This window comes from Parus major, chromosome 5 (genome assembly GCF_001522545.3).
Source record: "Parus major isolate Abel chromosome 5, Parus_major1.1, whole genome shotgun sequence".
NCBI lineage: Eukaryota > Metazoa > Chordata > Aves > Passeriformes > Paridae > Parus > Parus major.
Window position 1 is genome coordinate 50,143,444 of NC_031774.1, and position 15,978 is coordinate 50,159,421.

Genomic DNA, 15,978 nt, shown 5'->3' on the forward strand with positions numbered 1-15,978 from the left:
AATAGAATAGAATAGAATAGAATAGAATAGAATAGAATAGAATAGAATAGAATAGAATAGAATAGAATAGAATAGAATAGAATAGAATAGAATCACAGCAGTAACATGGAATTTGCAACAAGCCCCTGTCTTTTCTGAACCTTATGCTCATCCAGAGGCTTTTTAGTTGACCCAACACCTGCTAACAAAGCAAGTGTGCAGCAGAGAGTGTTGGGTGCCAGAGCCATTTGGTGAGTGTGGATGTGCATGCTACTCAGTGAAAAGTATTCTGCCTATTTTCTGGAGGGGTTCTATTGAAAACTGCAGTGCCTTGAGACTCTGATCAGAGCTGGGCACTGAGCATGGCAACAGTGTGCTCAGTGCCTCAGGCATGGCACAGACCAAGAGAGCCTGCAGAGAAAGCAAGATATAAAAAACCTCTTTATCAGCATGTTTTATTCTTATTCTCAGTTTTAAAATGGTGTGAACCTAACTCTAATTGGCAGTGGAAGTGAAAGACAGAAGAATGAGGCATCTGGCTGTGCTGGCACACCAGTTCATAGCTCTTGCTTTATTCTAGTTTCCCTTTTCTCTTATTCTGGAGCAGGTGGGACAAGTACTAAAGAGCAAAACACCTCTATCCAGAAAAGATATGTAGAGGGATAGAAAACCAGGCAAATGATGCAGAGCCCACTAGCTATGTAACACCAATCTGGGAGCTGGAAACCATTCCCTGTGTAGGTCACCATACCATCAGAGTGAGGAAGGGAAGTTCTGTTTTCACTTATCATGTATTTCAGGGGAGTGTTCCCTGAATCCATGGTCTGATTTCCAGCTGTGGTTGTATTACCAAGTGAATTGGGACCATGGTCTTGGTGTTAGAAGCCAGTTAGCCCAAGCAGAAAGAGATGAGAGAGGCAACAAAGGCAGAAACACTGAAGAAGAAAGGTTCATGGCAAAAAGTGCAGTCAGTTCTGAGGAAAATGGTTCTTTAAAGCTTATGCTCCCTAACCCAGTTCCAGTGCCCTTCATGGGAACATGAGCTGGATTTGACTGGGGCTCTCAGAGGTCAGTGCTTTATCCACTAAGCTGCAACTGCCCAAACTGAGTGCAGCCTGAGAGACAATTGGGAGCTTTACCTGGTTTCTGTTCTGTTTGTGCTTTGGGGAGTTGTTTTCAGCAGACCAAATAACACTGCAGCATTGCTCAGCTGATGACACACCAGTTATAAAGTTCACTGTGAGGGATCTTGCTGTGAACTGACTGAAAGGTTCTGTATCGGTTTTGATTTTGATAAGCCCTTCGTGGCCTGGAGAGAAGCCAGGGTATGATGTAGGGCAAGACATCCAAATTATGGCAATTTATTAAATCTTTCAAAACTCTTGTGTTGTTTTGGGTTTTTTCAATTAACAATTTAATCAAAACATGGTTTTGAATGCTGCTTTCTATGTTCTTGTTGGGGCTGAGAATAATGTTTGATGCACTTGAAAGAGGGATTTGCCTTTTGATCCCACTTGGCTGTGGTTGTTAGCATTACTGTTGAGGCTGGGCTGCCTTCACACTGGCTCAGTGGAAGATGCACTGCAGGTGTTACCTTACTCCCTAGAAATCCTCCATGACCTTACCTGAGTCTTGAATTTGTGTTCCTGGGAGATGGTGGAGCTGTAGAAGGTTCAGAAAGCCATTAAAAGAAGAGGGGAGCTGAGTTACTACTGAAATTTCCCCATTCTCTGTATCCTTTCTCTTGTGTCCTTTCTGTAATTTGTTGACTTGTGAGTGATTTTAATTTATCTTTTTATTTTTTTCCCCAAAACATTGTATCAGCAATGCAAAAAGACAGTTTGAAAGGTTTCAGTTCTCTTATAATAAACCCAGGGCATTGTTATGAAAAGCATGTGTTGACACAGAGGCTGTTAACATTCCCACTCTGTGTAATGGCTCAAGGACTAAACATTTATGTTAAACTTTGGATGGAAGGGCTACCTTTTGACAAGTCTGAAGTGCTGACAAAACCCCTACATGTTTTAGACAGTGAAAAAAATGCCAGACAACTGGAAAGTTGTATTTTTGGAAAAAGTCTGTAAGTCTGATGCTGATTTTGAAAGGAGCTGTGCATGCCATTGTGGAGGGTTTGGTGGTCATCAGATGGACAATCTGGTGAGGGTTTCAGTGGAGGTGAGCAGCGATTCTTTGGGAGACCCTCCCTACCAAGCTGTCTTTAGTTTGCTCTCCGAAGAAATTAAGGTTTAAGCAGTTGCTTCACCTCTGTCTGCCCATCCTCTTCCTTCTCCCTACCACCTTCCCAGTAGCTGACCAGGAGATTCAGAAGTGTCAGCCTAGTTTGACAGAGGATGGTTTATGACACTCACCAAGTGGATGGAGAGGGATTCAATCTGGTGTCATTTGGTTTATTTTTACTAAAATAATCTGAAAAATACTTTTGTGAAATTTAGGAGACATCCTCCCACATTGATTGCCACAAATAATACAGATTTTTTAGCAGAGTTTATTAGCATCTGGTGTCTTTTTATCCCCACCTTGAAGAGGGTTTCACCTTTTCCATGATGGAACATTACAAACAGTCGGATCTGCAATGCTCACTTTTTATCAGAAGGAAGATACTTAATCCAAATTGACACTATGACTCAGTTGTGCAGCTTGTTGTTTGGGCCCAGTAAGGATTTGTTATTCTTCCCAGCTAAAGTGTATCTGTAAATATCGGGGCCACATTCATTGTCCATCATTGCAAACACTGGATTTAAGATTGGACTTCAACACACCAGTAAAATTTACCTTGTTCTACTGTCTGACTGATGACACAGATGATATAAAAGATAAGTTTCTGCTGCAGCTGGAATGGCTAATTGCTAATAGGAATTTTACCACCAACTTCAGTAAGGATAAAGCAAGTATTGATTAATGCAGAACGACCTCAGTGTCCTGTTAAATGCTCTAAGGGATTATTGTAAGACATGAAAAAATGCGGAAGGAATATGGATGCTTTACAGTTGATACAGGAGAGAGTTTCCCTGCATGTGTGCACCACGTTGTGTTACATGGCAGTGAAAGGTGTGGTGAGTTGGCAGGAGAAACTGCTGACTGCACCCATTCCACATTCAGGGATCCTTCTGCAAGGTGAAGTGTCCCTGTGCCTATAAGTCAGCTGTTGTTTCCAAGCTGTCCTATTCCAAGAAATGTAAATATCAGAAACAAGGCCAGGCATTCTTCATCTTGGTGTCAACCTTGCCTTCTGGAGCCTGCACATCCCTTACTTTTAGAGATGGAGTTGCTGTCTTGAAAAGTGCTTTCCCTATGAATATCAAATATGATATGACCTGAAGACAGGCACATGCCTTTAGAGAACTGCAAGTGATAAAAACAAGTATGTGTGATTTCTGATGGGTTTTTGGTCAGCTGGTTCCCATCCAGTCTCTTGAGCTGTGTTTTTATGCCTTCTCTTTACTCCAGCATCCCTTACGTCAGAAAACCTCTCCTTGTTTTCACACCTGCTAGTCTGTACCTCACCCACCCATGTGCCTCTGAAAGTCTTGTGACAGAAACCCTTCCACAGGCTTATGGTGCCCACAAGATGGGATGGAGGTGTCTCATGATACAAGTAACTTATCTGTTCAGTAAAACATGATGCTTGAATTGCATTTCTTAACAGTGGGTAGCATTAAATAGCTGAGGTAGGTACCAGAACTGAGGCAGTGCTGGTTTTGAGTGAAAAGCTCCTAGTCTTCCTTCAGGACTACTGTGAATTTGGTATTTCTTGTTTCAAATACAAACCCCAGGAATTTACATTGACCACCCCATAAATCAAGAGCTACAAAAAATGTAATGTAGACAGTTGAAATAACCGCTGCCTACAGCTGCTAAAACCACTCATCATGTTTACTAAAGTTTAAGGAAAAATGCAAGCTGAAGGTGAAAATACATCAGCTGTGGAGCAATGTTGGGGGATAGCATATGCTTGGTGACATAAATATGAGAATGTTTTTCAGCTGATACCTCAAGTGAGTTTATATTTACACTCAGAGCATGTCTAATGGTTCTTTAGATCAAGGGCATTGCCAAGCTTTAACATAAAAAAAGGTTATATTGAAAAGCTAAGTACCCCCCTTAAAATCTGAAGTACGCAAGAGGGTTTGCAACACTGTAAATCCCAGCTTCTGGGTAAGAAAGGAGATGGTGTGCCTCAGCTGAGGTGGGAACAGTCGCTGTTCTTTGCTGCTGGAGCAGGTGTGGGTGGTGTGGCTGGAGCTAGCTATAGGTACAGAGGTGCCTTCTGCTTTCAGCAGGGAGATGCCCATGCTGGTGGCTGCAGTAAGACTCCTGACATGGAGCCTTAGAAGTTACAGCCCTTGGTACCACCAGCTGCCATGAAACAATGTGGAAATGTTTGTTTAATAAGGACTGCAAAATGTCCCCGGCACTCAGGACTCTTAAGTACTTTCATCATTTCAGAGGAACTTTTCCTGGCAGACTTTGATCATATTAAATAGATTCCCCATGATATCATAATGCTCCATTTGTTATAAATGTGCTGATTTGCGGATGTGCAATTAGCTGACTCAAGCAAAAATAGCATTATAGATACCCTGTGTATGAAGTGGCAGTTTATTTCTCTCCATATGGTCTATAACTTGTTCCATGCTGCTTACCGTGGGGTCTGGGCTTGCTGCCCACTGCTCATCACAGTTTATAGAGAGGAAAATTGAAGGCAGCCATGGAGTTAATTCTTTGCAATACAGTTATTTCCTTAAGGCAATACCTAAGCTGTTTGCATCAGCCAAAACATCCCCTTGGAAGCAGGTGAGTCCTGGCTGTTCCCCCTGCGGAGTGAGGGTGAGATGAAATCATCTTAGCAAAGGGCACTGCATGACTTGAGAGCCAGGGGCTTCCCAGAAGGAAAAAAATAGGGCTTCCCAAATCCTGCAGAACTCATGGCCTTTAAAAGATTTCTTTTCCTGCTGCATGTTTATTTATCGCTACCTGAATGGATCTATACAAAGGGCTAAACCTAGTTCCTCTTAAGTGCAGGGAAAGACTTCCTTGGACCTCAGCAGTGATGGGATTGCATCCTAAATTTATATCCCCAAAAAGACTAAATTGTAAAATATGCTCAGTGCAGGATCAATTATTTTGTTGTCAAAGTGGCAGCTGGCACCTCACCTCACTGCGCATTTTTAACTCTTCTCATAGTAGATAAGTATATTTTATTCTTCTGTCTGCTTTCTCTCTTGCTCTTTTCAAATGAGTGGGGAGCATGGAAAATAAAGAGATTTGGGAGAGCAAGAGCATACGTTAACATACAGGGTTAAACTTTCTGAGGACAAGGAATTTTTTTTGCCTCATCAGCATGTTTAACAGTTGCAAATCTCAGTGTATGAGGAAATGTCTTACATTCAAGGACTATTAACAGCTGTGAAATTAGATTTACAAATCTGAATATATAACTGCATATTTTATATGCTGTTGCATATCATTTGTGCATATATTCATGAAACTGTCTTGTAGTTTATGAAATTTGAGTGCACCATTTCAGTGGGAACTTCCAGATTTCTTAATCACAAAGTCGTTAAATGAAAGACTTGCCTTATGCAAATTTTGAAATTTATGCAATATAACATGATGCCTTTTGAGGATAACACAGAACGAAACCCAACAGATATAGAAGTATAAATAGTTATTTGGAAGGTCTGAAACATGCTTATTAAGAAAAAAATATTTTAATCATGTCTACCTTCAAATAACTCTTAGGTGGGTGCAGTTTTATATTATGATTGTGATTCTTATTTTTTAAATAGTATAAGCAACACATTCTACAGTGCTTCATTTCATTCTTAAAAATAGCCTGGGTTTTGTGTTTGGAGATGAGTCATTTTGAGGCTGAGGCACTCACCTTTCTGGCTCAGCCTATAGCTCTAAGGATTGAAAATATGTAACATTATTGTCTTATGCAAATCACGATTCATCTGTCAATGAAACTCTCCAAAAGAAAGCAAATACAAGACTTGAGAGTCTTTGGAACATGAAAGCTGAGTATATGGCCAGCAGACATGCTCCTTGGAAACCTATGGGAATATTCACTTAATTGCAACTAAAGCCTCGCTTCTGTGTTTAGGAATCCTGATCTGCTCCCACAGATCTCAACACATGACTGAAATAATCTGTTTATCCAGCATATGGTTCTTTGTGAGGACTGGATAGAAGTCAGCTACTCGGTCTTATGTGTCATTTGTCACAGAGTGCTGTGTCCTTCTAAGTGCTCCCTTTCTAGTCCGGGGCCATGGAGGCATTTTAGCAATGCAAAGAGGTGATTAGAGGCACTTCTGCTGGAATGTATGCTGTGGTGCTTAATGAAATTAATTTGGCTTATGACAGGGGCATGGAAAGGCAGCCCTGGGCTTTGTCCTGCTCACTGTCACTATTTCCTGGGGTGACATTGGATGTATCAGTAGTGACTTGTTCTTTGCTGTGCTTTCAGCATGCATGGTGCTAGCAGGAGTGGGGAGGCTGGGGTTTCCAGGTGTGATCAAAGGTGTTTGTTCAGGAGAACCAAATATTTAAAACCAGGGTTTTCTAGCTGATATTACTGCAGATGATATTTGCATGTAAGGAGAATAATATCTGCTTGGTTTAACAGGGAAACTGTTTTATCTCGTAAGTGCTGTCCCCTTCCCCCCAGATCAGTGACCAATATCCATCTCAGACACATGACATCAGAGAAATAAAAGGGCTCCTCAGATCTTTGCTTAGTCCATCTTCCTGTACCCTTCTGTCTAGAACAGTGGAGCCAGTATGGCTGATCAGGGCCATTAGTGATTTGTGTCCATACTTACCTGGAGATGCATTTTTCAGGTAAAGTTCTGTTCTAATACATGCAGTAAAGTACTGCTTGCACTAACACTACAATTATAGTCTAAGCAGTGTGTTAGCTATGCAGAGGAACTGACCCCAAATAATGTTGAATTTTAAATTAATTAATTTAAATTAAATTAATGAAAAGCAGGATTTATTTGAATGAAACAAGGTAGTGCCCAACATCCACACAGATCTCAAAGCAGAAAGATGTGATGTCAGGAAAGCGATAAGAAAATTCTTCATTAAACAGAAAAAATGAAAAAAAAAAAAACCCAAAAAACAGGCACTACAGAAAAAGCTGTGCTTAAATGTCAGTGAGAACTTTCATTCTTGTTGGCTTTTAAACTCCCCCCATTAGAAAACTGAAACACTTCAGTCATACAGATATTTTCTGCAGAGGAACCGGAAGCAGCAGCTGAACAGGCGATGTGTTACCAACTGTGAGAGCAGCCAGATTTTGACACCCTTGTTTTCACTAGGTGCCATTGCAGCAGCAGTTTCTGTAGGTCTTTCAGTTGGACCATGAAAGTAATCTCTCAACAGGAAAAACAGTGAGGGTGAAAAGCACTCAGCTCCCCTGCTTAGGTGGAGTGGCATTTGCAGCCCTTGCTCCACAGCAGAGACTGCGCTGAAGGGTTTGTGTGGCTGGTGTGCCTTGCCAAATTCAGCCTATTTCTTACACATCTCTCTTTTTGCTATATTAAACAGGGATCCAAGGTTTTAAAATGTGTGTTGCACTGTGAAAGCACTGCAAGGACGTCAGGAATCGTGTGATCTCCTGAGGCCTGGTCTCCTCAGAGCTCTGCAGGTTTTGTTCTCATTAGTGGAGACTTCAGAGCCTGTGGTGCTGACTCCCAGAGAAAGTCTGTGTGCCTCCATGGTCAAATAATGGCTTCTGACTGTGTTTCCAGCAGTTCCTCAAGAGCTGAGAAGCTCTGCAGTTTGTGGGGTGCTTTGGGAAGTTACCTTGTGTCTGTACCCCATGTCCTCTGCTCCAGGTCAAGTTGGACAGATGTGCAGAAGGCATCTAAGCAGGTGAGAGAGATAAAATTTGCACTGTGCCGTGCCAGTTAGAGTTTTGGGCTGGAGCTGGAGCTCAGCAGGATGTCAGGTTGGCTGCCAGGCGGTGCAGGGCCCTCGGTACCACTGGGGCCCCTGGGTTTTGTTCTGCGCTGTGTAAACACCTGTGCCATAAATGGATAACAGCAATATTTTTTTTCTGACTCTGAGCTTTATTTGCTTTTGCTTTTTCTTGGACAGTGAACCTGTGCCTTGAGAAAATGTGTGAAAAGTTTTAATATCCATTCCTCCAATGAGGCAAAAACAGCACATCTAAATCTTAATCTATATTGTTTGTACTTCTGCTGAGTAAAGCAGCTATAAGAAATAATACATTTCTTCTTTAAAGTCTCTTCCCCGCCCCTGCTGTATAAGTGTTACTTCCTGCCCTCCTGCTCTCTCAATAGCGCTTCCCTTTCCTGTTTTGGTTATATGCTTTCATAGGGACTCTTGGCTTGTCTCCCTGCCAAATTTGTCTTCTGCTCAGGTGAAATAGACTATTTGGATTTGAGCACAGGTGCTGGCTTTGAGCGTGTACCTCTGTGGGATTGCCTGACCAGGTCCTCCTCCATGGCAGGCACGTAAGTATCTGGGGATTGTGCCTGTTGGCAGGGAGTTTGTTGACCAGAATTAATGTGGCTGGATGTGAAGGGGAACATGTATGGTGATAAACACAGAAGGTTTGTGTTTTGGTTATGGGCTGGTAGGATAATTTATAGTTGTATAAAATGGTAATTAAGCTTTCATGGCAATGCTATATTAATATGCATCCCCTGGCAGTGGGGGAGAAGCTGACTTGATGAAGCGAGCGTTTCTTCATTCCTGATCTGCCTCCATCAGCTCAAAGGGAATTGTCACAGGTTTATTTACATTTCCTCTGGGATTGAAGGGAAACCAAGGCAAAGTAACGCCAGCTTTCATGAAAGATCTTTATGTTGATTTCCTCTATTCACTTACGAGTCTGCCTTTCCTGTTCATTAGTTATGATTATGATCTTTCAAAGCCTTTATTTAATGAATTGTTCTCCTGAAACACAGATATGGTTGGCCCATGAGTGAGAGCCTTCAGTCATGTATTTTCATTTGACAGTTCAGTTTTGGGTTTTGCATAATTCATATATTACACGATTAGGTACTTCTTGTTTTTATTTCTGTAATTTAAGGGGGAAGGGAACTAGTTTATATTAATAGCAATCTAATCCAGTCGAGTTATTTTTTTACTGTTTTTGTCTAATTGAGTTCCTGGTGTTTCTCCAGGCCATTTACTTGACTCATTTTTAGGAACTTCTAAGCATGATATTTACATTTAGGAATTCCCAAAGTGTGTCTTCAAGGTGGTATATAAAATCTGAAAGTGAACCACACCTCACAGAAAGAAATTTTTCATGATTCAAAGCATTAATGGAGCAGTGAAGTTCCTCCATTAGGAGACTCCATTAGGAGTGAGTTGTTGGAACTTGGAAGGAAAAGTTTCCTGGAGCATGGTCTGGCAGCAATGCCCAGCAGCAGTGGCACTTCCCTTAATCACACCACTTCCTCAGTGAAGGGCCTTTTGCAAAGCAGATCTCTTTAAACAATTCTCAACATGCTGAGTTGAGATGCTGATAACTGGAGTTCCCCTTAGAGTCATTTCAATTCTTACACTTCAGTTTGCAAAACCTACCAGAAGAGGGATGGGTTAAAATTAACAACACTGCATGGTTTAAAAATCTCAGCAACATAAACTAAGCAGATGTGCTGGCTTACAAGGGCATCAATCTGTGGCCTCTCTGCTGGCCCCGAATCTCCACTGATTGGCAGATGTGCTGTTTAAGTGCCGTGGCGGGCATGGGGAGGTCAGGGCTCTCCACAGACCTGGCAGTGCTGAGGACTGAGCTGTTTGGGACTGACAATCAGACCCAGGTGAAATATCTGTTCTGCTCCAGTGGTGTTTTGCATACTGTGTAATTTTTTGTATTTCTACTCACTTTCCCCATGCTCAAGAGGATTGAGAGGTGAACAGAAGGTCATGTCAGGATTGTGTGTGTGTTCCCAAATTTAGCAACTCATCTGCCAAAGTCCTGGCTCAGTGTGCTACCTGGGTGCCTCATCTCTGTCTCTTCTCTGGTGTCCAGCTGATATGTCTGCTGTGGGTATCTGCAGCAGATACTGGACAAGGCAGTTCCCACTGGGTATGCCAGTGTAGTAAGGGAGAGTTCAAAATTAATGTCTTATTTCTAACAGTAACTTTTGGATATTGTTCCTTATGGAGGTGAACTGGTGTTCATCTTACTCTTGATAGCACTGTAAGTACCAGTATTTCCATTTCCTGCTCTGTAAAATATGTATTTGTCTTGCAGGTGTGTCATGACTTTATTTAACAGCGTCAGTCCTTTTGAGAGCTGCTCATGAGGGAGGCTTTGTATTTTTACTATTTTCTTGTAACTATTTAATATTGAACTGTTTAGAGTTTAACAGTGGAGAAAGGTGATGGCCATTGCTCAGTGCAAAAGGCTCATCTCCTGCTGGCAGTGCAGACAAAAGATCTGCAATGTGAGTGTGCAAGCCTGAGCAGGAGACCAAAAAATAGCAGTTTCTCTGGGAACTGGGCTTCACTTCAGGCTGACTGGAGCAAGGGCAACACTGTTGGGTAGGTCTCTCTGCACAGGCAGGCAACCAGGAGAGAGTGCAAACTGGCAACTTCTGACCACTGGGTCCATGGGTTGGTTTTTCAGGGAATGCCAGGAAATGGAGCTCAGAAAACAACTGGAAGCAGTCATTATTATATATGAGAGTGTGACTTCTGGTGTTCAAATATATTATATATGAGAGTGTGACTTCTACCGTTTAAATATCTGCTATAAAATAGTCAAGCATCTGCATGTCACTGAGGATTAAAAGCACCTTTCTGGATATAAAACCCCCATGGGGCTGCCTTTGGTGTGGTCAAGTGGCTAAATGCTGTATTTTCACCATGAGGTCTTGCTGCATTGCTTGAGGAAGTTCTTCAGGGCTCTGGGACAAAGGTGAACGATGGTGACACTGGCTGTGCTGCAACTTTGGTTGTAGAGGGAAGTGGGCTTTGAAACAGGGGGTCCCAGAAGGAGTCACAAGTACGACTGACATTGTGCTGGAGAAATGAGGCTCCCAAGGAGAAGTGGGGTCATGGGCAGAGCTGGTGGTGAATCTCTGGGAAGGCTGGAGAGCCACTGCACTACAGCAGCTTTATTTGCAATGAGCTCAGATCTCAGCTGTGGTCTCTATGTAAGCCCAAATCACCTGATTGTCTTGTGTTCAGAGGGTCTCTCAGGCTTTTTGTTCTCTAAATCCGGTGTCAGAGAGAAATGTCCATTGTTTCAGGCTGCTACTGAAACACTTTCCCTGCATCCCAGTCATTATATTTATTAAAGTGAAAGCTATTAAAATGTTTAGCAAATTAGTATATTAGTGTTAGAACTACACTTTAAAGTGCTGCAGGAACATGACTTGTAGCTTGCTAATTCTGAGGTTAACACAGATCTGTACTGTACAGATCACACATCTGTATACAGGATTTTGGATTTACATTAGCTGTTTAAGCTGACATTGAGAGTATTCTGTCAGCTTCTTAAATCAGCACCAGCAATTTCTTGCATGTCACATTTAACCACACAAGTGTGATTTCCTGCGGCAGACTCAGTGGACAAGTAGAATAAGATGTGCTAAATAAATGACTTGTGTGTTATCTCTCACATTCTCTGGGCTGAGATTTCGTTCTCAAGTAAGGCAAGCCTGGGGCTAAGTAATATCAACAATTTCTCACGCCAATAATAGTGATTAGATCAGTCTAAAATAAGTTCTAATTACTAATAATACAAATACTGAGGGGGGATGTATGGGAGCTGGAAATGAAAAATAAGGTAAATGTTTGTATAAACAGCTGTTTGTCTTTTCTATGACTACCAGAAAAGAGCATCTTTGAAGGGCAATCCATAATAGGTTCAAAGCATGAGATCTTGATTTCTTATCAGGGAGCTTTCAGAGTTTATGCTAAGGGAATGTCTGTCCCAAGGACACAGTTGTGTGTGTAAATATGAAGGATAGTGGAAGTGTCCAGGTCCACCTGGCATGCTGGAGTAAAGCCCAGAGAACTGGATGTTTGGTCCCAAAGTTAGATGGTTGTGCATATTTGTCACACCTTTTGTGAGTATGATTTGCTCACAAAAAGCCAAAAGCTGTATGACCTTGTCCTGGCTGTGAGAGAAAGCATTTTAAAGCTCTCCCATTGCCCCCGAGGTGTGACCCCTGGGAGGTTTGGTGCTGGACAGGGTGTCCAGGGTAGGACTGGGGTAACCCTGTGCCATGGCAGGCTCTGCACGGGGCTGCTGGTCAGAGGTGGCTCAGTCACTCAGTACCAAGCTCTGCAAAAGTTTTATTCATAAGAGGATAACTGTGTAAGTAGAGAAAGCAGGTCAGTGAAGGAGCACAGTGCAGCTTGGCCACTCGACTTTTCCACAGTCTGGAACGAGAGGGAAAAGCCTTAGAGACCCTTCAGAGCCAGACTCTCCTCCAAACATTATGGTTTGCTCTCTTTTTCCTGTTTATTCCTGTTTATTCTTTTGTGGTTCCAGCCTGAGCTTTTTGCTCATATATTTGGATAACTCACTGAGCCAGGCAGAGTGAAGCATGAGGACTTTTCTCTATCCATGGGTCCTCCACTACCAACTTCCACAGTAATTTCTGTGTAATTCTGTAATTTTGCTGGACCTTTGTGAAACCACTGGTGCTTGGACTGTGTTTAAAGTAATGTACAGAGAGTAACACAGAGATTCTCAGTGAGCTTTATAACGTGAACATTTTCTGGGCTGTTTTTAGAGAAGAAGCCTCTTAAAGCAGCAGCGGGGCAGTTGTGCCTTTTATGCATAGGAAGAGTAGAAAGTCTTCAGGATAAAGAGTTACACCTCCATTTAGGGTGAGACAGAAAGCTAGCAATGGGTCCCTGGAGGCATTTTGGATGTTGAAAGATTGATGAAGTGCTTTGCAGGAAAGGATTCCCCTCGTGTGCTGTTTTATGTTCCTGTCTGTTATTTCACTGGAGGCCAGATAACAGGCTCAATCCTGTTTCCATTTAAATGAATGATAAAAAACTTCCATTGACTGCAGGGGAGCAGGGATTCAGCTTGATGTGTTGTTGCTTTCTGTCACAGTAACAATTGGTTGTCGTGCATCAAACATTGCTCCTGGAGTCTGTGTTTCAGCCACAGGACAGTAGCAGGTCCTTTGCAGCCAATTTTGGTGGCAGCAACGCCTGAAGGCAAAGTTTCCCTATCTACTGGGATCTGGGTATGGCACTGTGAGTAATGCTGTGTTATGGCCCTCGTGTCTTGATGGTTAGGTGTAGTCTCCTTGTTGTAAGTAAGGATAATTTAATTAATTTTGACTAATTTAGCAGCTCGTGGTAATAGTGGATCCCAAAATTCATCTGAAATGGAGACAGTGATGTGCTCTTGCTTACTTGAGTGTACAGCAGGACATGTAGTGCTTGGCAAGGCTTGAGGAGAAGGCTGTGGTGTTGCACTGGCTGAGTGTGACTCTCCCAGGAACGTTTTCCTGGAGCCCCCGACTCCCTGGGCAGGAGTTTGCTGTGCCCTGGGCACCTGATGCTCCCCCCACCCCTGGAGCTGGAGGTGGTACAAGACACCTGGTAGCAAAGGCACCATCCATCCCTGAGACTGCACTGGGGAACTTTTTTAGCCTTTCCACTTCCATATGACAAAGGCAAACCTGCTGTTTTGCTGGTATGTTTCTGTCCCATTCTGTCTGTGCACCCAAGGCAGACTGAGTGTTCCCCAGCAGGTCTGGAGGATGCAGGCAATGCTGCCACTGCTGCCAGGCTGCAGCTCTTGCAGCAGTTGGAGGATTAGGCAGGCTGGAAGGAGCTCAAATCCCTCAGCTGCTCGTGTCAGATATGGAGGAGCTGCCACAAGGCATTAGCTTACCTTAAAAAACAGGAGGGAGAGGTGTTTGCTGGGTAAGTACATCAGCAAAGGCACAGCTGTTCTCCAGGTATCTCACAAAGCAATAGCAACTGGTGTATGAGCTGGACTGTATGAATTCTGAACAATATAAATAAAATAATGGTTAGTCCTTCTGATCTGAATATATTGCTCTGGTAGCAGAATTTAGCTGTTTCTATGATACATAATAAAAATACAATTTACTCTGGATTTTCCTATCTTGTTCTTTATAGAGATATCTGCTGGCATCATTGCTCCCTCTATAAATGCTGTGGGGACTTTCCAGGCTCTTACCCACAGCCTGGAGGAGGTCTGTGGGCTACCTGGAGGCTGTGCAAAGTGACTGACAAAACAAGCCAGAGTCAGTAGGCTTTAGTGTACCACGGGGGATACATCTGCCTTGGAAATCTTTTTTGAGACTCACAAATCAAAAAAGATATTGCTGCTGTAGTCAACCCAGATCCTCTTCATAATTGAAGTAACGTGCTCCCTTTCATTAAAACAATGACAGCAATGGGGTCAGGCAGGTTTGGGTGTACAGCAGTTGTGAGAATTTACAATTTGTAATTTGGCACAGTTGTAGTGCAGCAGCATGGTTTAGCATCACCCAGAAGCTTCTTTATTTGTGTGTGTGTGTGTGTGTGTGTGTGTGTGTGTGTGTGTGTGTGTGTGCTAGGGAGGCAAACCCAAACAGGGAGGAAAAGGATTTGTGTGCAAAGCGGATTAACCACTTGCTATTGCATTGTGGAAAATTATTTAATATGGCTTGGGCTGGGGAAGGGAGGTATATTTACCTATACATTGGGCTAAAGTTAACAGGACAGTCATGAACTTAAAGTTTTTGCAGGACACAGATCTCAAGAGTTTAATTTAGATGAACTAACTGAATTATAAATGCACCATAAGGTGCACTATTTGCTTGTTGAAAAATCCCTGCTACATTTAAAGACCTCAAATCTCCAAAATTTGCAGGACTCTTTTTTTTCTTCAACTTGTATTTCCTCTAAGAAAAGTGTCTGGGAAGTCAGGAGAGTGGAACTGAAATTCTGACCTGTATTGACATGTCACAGCATTTGCCAGTGGCATTTATTGCCATTGAAGGGTGTGTTTTATTATGATTCTCTATATGTATATTAGTCAGGATATGACTAATAAACAAGAGGTGATGTAGTAAGGAATTTCTGTGACTCTAAAGTAGAAAAACAGTTATTTACACTATACAAAATAGGGGTTATGTACTTTAAAGCTGGCATGCATCCACATTAGTGGATTCCCCTTCCCCACTTCCTTAGCTGCTAGGACGAAGGAAAAAGCATTCCTGTGTGTTTTGCCCCGAGTATTCTGGGACTTCCAAGTGCGTCAGTGGGTCTGGGTATTAGGCGTCAGCTGGATTAACTTAATTGATTTCTTCAGTTTACCTAACATGGCTTTTGGTTCAAGGTCTGCTTGCTTCCAGTTTAAATGTATAACTCAGCTGTGGGTGTCACGTTTGTTTCGTCAGCAAGCTATAAAATATTGGTAGGTTTTCATGCAAATGCAAAAGGTGTCGGTTGCCAATGGATACATAAAATAAATAGAGCATTCATACTGTTGGACAGTTTTCATAATGTTTATGTGATGCAGGTTATTTCTCAGGGCTTAATGTTTTATATAAAATAGATTATTGCCTCGAAACAGCAGCATACAGGAGGCTTTTTAAGTCTCTGAACACATAACATGTCAGCTTTAATTTAACAGATCGCATTCAAAGGATTAGCAGATCTCTTATAAAACATATGTTGAAAGTACTACTGATAGTTTTATTTTTTTTTCCTTTAGACATTTTAAGTAATAAGCAATAAGCAGCAAATTCACTGTTTTCTTTCCTGATGTTTTTGTTTTTCTCCCCAGTGAACAGAGTATTTGCCAAGCCCGAGCTTCAGTTATGGTCTATGACGATACCAGTAAGAAATGGGTGCCAATCAAACCTGGACAGCAGGGATTCAGCAGAATCAATATATACCACAACACGGCCACAAACACCTTCAGGGTAGTTGGAGTTAAACTGCAGGATCAACAAGTGAGTAACTATATCAAGTTTCCTGTGTATTAACCTTTGA

General features: G+C 42.3%; 1 protein-coding gene across 7 annotated transcripts in view; it reads left to right on the plus strand.

The window, feature by feature from the left end:
• EVL (Enah/Vasp-like) overlaps window positions 1–15,978 on the plus strand; it is a 117,792-nt gene that overhangs the window by 32,382 nt on the left and 69,432 nt on the right. For 4 of the 7 annotated variants that reach the window (XM_019007007.1, XM_019007009.1, XM_019007008.1 and 1 more), the window contains exons 1-2: window positions 7,814–7,881; window positions 15,770–15,938. In XM_019007007.1, coding sequence (XP_018862552.1) covers window positions 7,829–7,881; window positions 15,770–15,938 — 222 coding nt within the window. In that variant the 5' untranslated portion in view covers window positions 7,814–7,828. Of the gene's footprint in view, window positions 1–7,813; window positions 7,882–8,335; window positions 8,487–15,769; window positions 15,939–15,978 lie in introns of those variants that run through there. The other 3 variants (XM_015630894.3, XM_015630892.3, XM_015630893.3) reach the window with 2 other exon arrangements.